Source organism: Saimiri boliviensis, chromosome X (assembly GCF_048565385.1).
Source record: "Saimiri boliviensis isolate mSaiBol1 chromosome X, mSaiBol1.pri, whole genome shotgun sequence".
NCBI classification, from domain to species: domain Eukaryota; kingdom Metazoa; phylum Chordata; class Mammalia; order Primates; family Cebidae; genus Saimiri; species Saimiri boliviensis.
The window spans coordinates 123,997,586-124,005,070 of NC_133470.1; the positions used below are offsets into that span (position 1 = coordinate 123,997,586).

The 7,485-nt window shown below is 41.9% G+C and overlaps 1 protein-coding gene across 4 annotated transcripts in view; it reads left to right on the top strand.

Annotated features, from left to right (window-relative positions):
* CHRDL1 (chordin like 1) overlaps window positions 1-7,261 on the top strand; it is a 123,401-nt gene extending 116,140 nt beyond the window's left edge. For all 4 annotated transcript variants that reach the window (XM_010346351.3, XM_039464104.2, XM_003935850.4 and 1 more), the window contains exons 11-12: window positions 1,630-1,719; window positions 4,750-7,261. In XM_010346351.3, coding sequence (XP_010344653.1) covers window positions 1,630-1,719; window positions 4,750-4,880 — 221 coding nt within the window. In that variant the 3' untranslated portion in view covers window positions 4,881-7,261. The remainder of the gene's footprint in view (window positions 1-1,629; window positions 1,720-4,749) is intronic.
* The last annotated feature ends 224 nt before the right edge of the window (window positions 7,262-7,485 follow it).

Below are 7,485 nucleotides of genomic sequence, written 5' to 3' on the forward strand. Positions count from 1 at the left end.
CTGAGGCAGGAGAATCACTTGAACACAGGAGGCAGAGGTTGCCTCCTGAGCTGAGATGGCACCATTGCACTCCAGCCTGGGCAACAAGAGTGAAACTCCGTCTCAAAAAAACCAAACAAATTTGAAACATCATGCCTGCCCTCAAGAAGATTATAGTCTGTCTGGAGAAACCCCAGTCACAATGTGCAATTCTTTTTCCAATTATTCACAGTGACTATCACGGCAAGCCACATTGTGTTCATTGTGATCGTATAGCTCTTTGACTATTTTGTAGGCTCAAGACTAGTACTGATTTAGTGTGGTCAAGGTTCCTCACAATTTAAGAGAAGTAATATTTCGGCTGGAAAATAATACACATCTTTTTGCTAGTGGCTCTCACATAAGGCTCAAGAGTACTCAAACTTCTGTATGCCACAGCATTACACAGGAAGCTGGTTTTAAATGCAGCTACCTGGCCCCATTCCAGAGATAAGAATTCAGTAGACCTTGGGTAGGGTCCAAACATTTGCATGTTTAACCAATAGCCAGGTGATTCTAATGCAGGTGGCACTTGGACAATGCTTTGAAAAAGACTGCTCAGTATCTGTGAGGCTTTTATCTTCAGACAATAGCCCTTGTCAAAAGAATGCATTTCTCCCTACCCCTTAAAAAAGATGATTGAACACGTATATGTTTCTCACTCATGCTAATTTTTGCTTTATGCCTAGGCATTTTGATTTGCCATCTTTAACTCCCTAGCTCATGCATAACAGGCCACCTAGGACTAGGCACTGGTTTGTTGCATTTCCCCAGCAGTAGACCCACTATTCATCATCCCACATCTTTTGCCTCTCAAAGGTATGCAGATGAATTTCAGCTTGCTAATGTAGCATCTAAATATCCTCTTGTTCACAGAGCTGAGTTATCAAGGTCTGTGCTTAGTGGACACAGAAAAAGAGTCTCCATCTACTTTGCCCATTTAAGTGGGCTGGTAGCACGTTGCTCCTTAACTACAAGGCAGTTGTCAGCTGTCTACCTGTTATTGTGATAAAAGCTATTCAGGCAAGGTTGAGATAGTTGAGGACACTCTAGTTTAACTCCCCATTTATGAATAAGGAAGGCTAAAGGGTCTGTGAATATTTTTTTTTCCAAAGGAAAATATGCTTTTCCATGAGTTCAAGAACGGGGGTGGCTTCTCCGTTTACAAAACCAACCTGCCTGCAATCCTACTGCTGGCTGTCAGTGCTTAGCCAGGAGGACAGCTCAGCAGTTTGGCAGGGACACAGTCTACCCAGGTTGGAGGCAAAGGCAGAATTCTTAATACTACCTTTGGCTGCAGAAGCTGCAATAAGCACCTGTGCTTGATTCCATGTGGCTTTCCCTAGGAGAGGGTCCCCTGGTCAGCAGCACTATCTTCCTAATTTCCATCCACTAAAGAAGCCGAGGTGAAGCCAGTAAGCCAAGGCAACAAATGGAGTCAATTATAACCCTTGAGCCATCCAAATTCCTGGTTAAGCACATTACACAGCCCAGCTTGATACTCCTAAGCCCTAGTAATGAAATAATATGCTGAGCCTGAGCAGAAAACAAGGAGTTGATGGTTCCAGATAAAGTGCCTGATCACTTTCCCCACTTTTTGCTTGACCCTAGGCATCCTCCAGCACTTCCATATTGAGAAGATCTCCAAGAGGATGTTTGAGGAGCTTCATCACTTCAGGCTGGTGACCAGAACAACCCTAAGTAAGTAGTACATCTCTTGAATGCTCCTGGAAAACACATCCAGTTTTCAATTTAGCATCGCCACAGCTAAAGTCCCTCTGCAATCTCAGTGAACAGTAGCACTGCTTAGTGTCAACACTAAAGGATGTTCTGTCTCTCTTCTGGGTGACTTAGAAGTGACTGGGGTGTCTGAATGTAATCTAGAAAGCTTGGACATGGTGAATACAAACCCAAATGTAGTCTGAGCATAGGATACCTCATGTCAAGGCTTCCTGAATGTCTTTAATGAAACTGCTAAGCACAGAGTCTCAAGAGGGTTGGAGAAAGCTTATAAGATTCCAGGTCTGGTATATTTGTGGAGACTTCATATCTGGAAGGATGTGTCTTCTGGTGGTGGGTATGAGAGGCAGAGAGAAATTGAAGGCATATCAATTCCTGTGTTGTATGAAAGCTCGTTTACTCCTTGGGAATAGCCCCTGGGTGGTCATGTTTTCTTCAAAGCATTCAGGCACTCAGAAATACTTGCAGCTCTCCCACTTTCCACACTGGATGGAGCCTAGGGACTAAGATACCGCTAGGCAGTGGGGTGGTGTGGAGGGGCAGGGGGAAGCACATCTAATGAGATAAAAGGCACGGTTTCTATCCACAGGAAATTCTAATGGATGAGACAGAACATGAAAATGCCTTCAGTATGAATTAGTATAGTTCTGAGGAGTGAAATACCAAAGTGCTCAGGGGAATCTGCAAAGAACAATGAGATGAGAGCCAGGTGGGCTTAGTTGGGGAAGGCTTCGGGGAGGAGGTGTGTTTTGAAAGAGAAGGGTGTGACTGGGCAATGGGTCAGGAAATCAGTCCAGGAAAACGGTGCAGCCTGAGAGAAGACTCAGACAGGAGCAAACAATAAATGTGGGTGGGAGTGAGGAATGATCAGAAAGGCCACAGAAGGTGCACTAAAAGAAGATTTGGTGGTAGAAAGTCGTCATAGGTCCTGAAAGAAGCCAGTAAAACGTTCAGATGTAAGGCAAGTAGCATCAGTAGCTGCTGCAAACTTACAAGTAGCACAGAGGTATCAAAATGGTGCTTTGGAAAAATGTCTTTCAGCTATCAGATGGATCTATTACATTAAGCACATACTTTAATGAAGCCAGATTATGAAGAGCCCAATTTATCATGTTAGGACACTGGACTTGATCTCTAGGCCAGAGAACGCCCGAGAAGGTTTTCAAGCAAGTAAATGGTGGATTCAGATCTCTCTTCCTTCCTTTCTTTCCTTCCTTCCTTCTTTCTTTCTTCTCTCTCTCTCTCACTCTCTCTCTCTCTTTCTTTCTTTCTTTTAGAAAGAGGTCCTTGCTGTGTAGAGTGAATGGTGGACCCTGAGTAAGAGAAGTCGGATAGTCTGAATTAGGAAGTAATTATATTATATTAAATCGGTGAGACAGGGGAGGAGATGTCACTGTGCTAAACATTTCTGAGGTTAAATCAGCAAGATTGGCATTAAAGAGAGAAATGAGTTGGAAATGGCTCCAATATTAATAACTTGACTGGGTGAATAGTAATACCATTCACCAACAGGGAAACTGTAAAGAACAAGCAGGTATTGGTGAAAAAGAGCTTCGCTCAGAACATGTTTAGATTAATATCCTTAAGAGCCATCTGAGCAAAGTTATCTAATAGGCAGCTGGAAGGAGAGTCAGGGAAGTCAGTTGCTTGTCTTTAGCAGGACTAATAGAAAATAGCAGGTCATTATGAGAATTCAAATAGACAAGTTAGGAGTCCTTTCATGTGAGTAAGAAAGGAGGCGGAGTCTAGGATCCTAGGATCAATGATGAGACTTTTGAAGTTACATATTTTAGTTCATACTGTGAACAAGGCACTGTGCTAGGTTCTAGGGGAGTTAAAAGATGATTTAGATGTACTCTGTGCCCATAGCAGGATTTGGGGTATATAATGGAGTAGAAGGTATGTTCCTCAAACTGTGTGTAGTTGAAGGAAGTTGGTATGATCCTATGGGGTCACCTAGGAGCAAAGAAGCAGCCCAACTCCTTTATATAATGTGCCTAGTAGAACCTGGCACATTATAGGGTTTCAGTAACAGCTGGTTCCTTGCCCAACTTCTCTTCTCGTTTTTTTTGTTTTTTTCTTCTATCTTCCCATTGAGTCATAGATAATGGGGAAAAGGGAAATTCAAGGGAGAAAGGAGCAGAGAAATCAAACCCATAGGGAAGGTAGGTCATGTGCTTATGTGGCTAAGGGAAAGAAAAGAGGTTCAAGACAGGTTTGGACTTAAGAGGAGTTGGCTTGACTTGGACTGGGAGTTCTCCAGCTTGTAGTACCATGAGCACAGGAATAAAAAGCAGACAAAAGCAAGTATCTAGGGTGGGCAGAGACAACAGGGAATGGAAGGGCTACAGCCAAGTTTCCTCTGAGTGGAAAGGGATTCCGTGGGGAATATGAGAACGGAGGAGGAGCCATGGGGAGGGACTCAGGGTGCTAAGCGGGTATAAGGACAGCATATGGACATGGGAAAAAGCAACATCAAGAAATTTTTAACAAAAGGTGGCAGGAATAGAAAAAAGAGTAAAGAGTGATAAATAATCAAATAGTAATCAAGTAACCCAAACCAATATTTGGGGGCCCTGTGTGTAAGCAAAGCCCCAGTAATGTAGTAGGTTTTCCAAATTGCCCTTTTGATCTGGTGCCAAGTAAGCTGCCTAAATAGCTAACACGCAGATAGTGAAGCATTTTGCAAATGCTAAATATACTGTAAAAATTCCAAGAATAACACTTAGGTCTTTCTCTTGAGGAGGGGCAGTTCCGTATTATTCTTGGGATTCTTACAAATGCTGTGTGTTGAAATGAAAACATCATTTCCATATCTGCCACTAGAAAAGTGTCTTGGGACCATTTATTGAAACAAACTGACATTTGTATTCCACATCCCCTGGTGGGTCCATGAGTAAGTGGGTAAGCATGTGGGGTGTATTGATTCTATTCCTAAGTTGTTCTGCTCTCCTTTTACTCCCGGATACTTTGTGTTTGTTTGCCTTTTAGGCCAGTGGAAGATCTTCACTGAAGGAGAAGCTCAGATCAGCCAGATGTGTTCAAATCGTATGTGCAGAACAGAGCTTGAAGATTTGGTCAGGGTTTTGTACCTGGAGAGATCTGAAAAGGGCCACTGTTAGGCAAGATAGACAGTATTGGATAGGGTAAAGCAAGAAAACTAAAGCTGCAGCTGGACTGCAGGCTTATTGGCTTGAGTCAACAGTGCTCTAAACTCCCAACTCAAATGCAGTCAATTATTCACGCCACGCACAGCATAATTTGCTCCTTTATGTGAAATGGTGTGTCAGCCCTTGAGCATCTCCTCCAAAGAGACTGGAAAAGTCTTAAATTATGTGTGGGATGAGGAGAGATAGACCACCACAACACCACTCTAGTTTCTTGGAGAATCACATTTCTTTACAAGTTAGGAACAAACAAGACCCCAGGGTTTTTATCTAGAAAGTTATTCAAGTGAAAGAAAGAGAAGGGAATTGCTTAGTAGGAGTTCTGCAGTATAGAACAATTATTTGTATGAAATTATACCTTTGGATTTTAGAATATCATGTGTTCTTTTAAAAAAGTTAGCTCCCCATCTTCTCTCCTCATACCCTCCCTCCCTTCTTCTCTCTCTCTCTCACACACAGACACACACACACACACACACACACACACACACACACATTCACACTCACATTAAACTAAAGCCTTTATCTGAGGCAAAGATAGCCAAGACTCTACCTTACTTTTCCCTTGACTGGATCCCAAGTAGCTTGGTGCCCAGGAGAGAAAATAATTGTGAACCAAACGCTCTGCCATTAGGTCTTTGTGGCGGTTTAAGTCACCAACTACAGGGGCAGGGTGAAGAATAATAACACTATTTTATGGCCTCATTCATTCACTTAGAAGTGGTAAAGAATTTTCCCCTAATGATACCACTTTTCTTTTCTCTTTGTACCTATGGGCCTTCCAGAAACAAGTTAAATTGAGTAAAATGATCAGAAACTGAATCCATATAAGACAAAATTATTGTTGAAGAAAGAAGTTGATAGAAGTCCAAAATACCCTCTGTTTACTTTCACATCAATAAAATTCACCAAGTAATAGATCAGTACTCACTAATATTTTTGAGACTTTAATTGTCTGGCCAGAAAAAAAAAACTATATTAAATTATTAAATTCTAGAAGCTCTTTAAAAGGGAAGTTTTTCTTCTCCAATTACAGGAGTTGCTTTTTACTTTGCAAAGTGGTTCAGTCCTCATGAGCATCTGTATATTGGCTCTTCAGTTAAGAAAGTTATTGTTCATTTAGGGAGCTCGATATTCTGATAAAGATCTGTATCCTGAACCTTCCTACTATCATTGCCTTATTCATCAAGCAAGTATTTTAGTTGAGAATGCTGGAGAAGGCTGCTCCTAAAATGTCTACTTGCAGCCCAATACCAGAGCATAAATTATCCCTTCTTGGATCTGGCTTTAGAAATCATCTTTGTGGAAAGACTTAATTCTTCACAGCAAGGATCTGAGGCCTGCCTTCTAGATTTGTTTCCTCTGAGGAGCAGGAATTAACTGCAGAATTGTTTTAAGAACCTAGAAACCCCGTATGTCTCATTCCATGACTATAGGTGAGAGAATTTTTTCCTTAGAGGATTTGATACCAATAGGTAAAAATATAAAATGTTCAGTCTTTATGACAACCTGGCATAAAGGAGTCAATCCTTATAAAAGAGACACAAGGGCCTTATGGCCAGGACTTCTTGGGACAAGACTCTTAACACCTCATCACACACTTTCTCTTTGGAAGAAGGAAGTAGGACATCCCAGTTGAAAGGTCACAAAGCATTAGAGAGAGAGAGAGAGAGAGAGAGAGAGAGCGCGTGTGTGTGTGTGTGTGTGTGTGTGTGTGTGTGTGGTAAAGGGGTGGTAAAGGGGGGAGGGTATTATGTAGCTGCTCCCTTTGTCCCAGAGGTGGCAGTATTTCCATAATGTGGAGACTAGTAACTGGATTCTGAAGCAAAGAGGTGTTTCCCCTTCTGGATGATTCACAACAGAGCCTTCTCACCTAGGTGTTCTCTGCACGCTTAGCCTTAAGAGAACACCCAGAGAGCTTCCCTAGAAAGACTCCTGCCTCCAGGTGCTGGGACACACCTTTGCAAAGTGCTGTGGGAAACAGGAGCTGGGAAGCTGTGTTAAGTTAAAGAGGAAACCCTCCAATGTTAGGCGTTGTGTAGGGAGTAGGACACAGGGAAAAGAGGCCCAGCTGCCTGTAGTTAGTAGAGAAGAATGGATGTGGTTCTTATTGTGTATTTATTTGTATCATAAACACTTGGAACAACAAAGACCATAAGCATCATTTAGCAGTTGTAGCCATTTTCTAGTTATCTCGTGTAAACAAGTAAGAGTAACATAACAGTATTACCCTTTCACTGTTCTCACAGGACATGTACCAAATTATGGTACTTATTTATGTAGTCACTGTATTTCTGGATTTTTAAATTAATAAAAAAGTTAATTTTGAAAAATCATCTGTAGTCTTGTTGCATAAGTGATTGACTCTCCAGGTCAATACTGATCTTGGACTGGGGGTCATGGGTGGGCATAGAGATTTCACAATCACCTTGACATTCTTATACTATAGCATAGTGGTGAAGAGTATGAATTCTGCACTCAGACTATTTAGATTTTTAAGCCCACCTGTGTACTTACCAGCTGCATTTGTCAGTCCCCCAACTATAAAATGGGATATTAG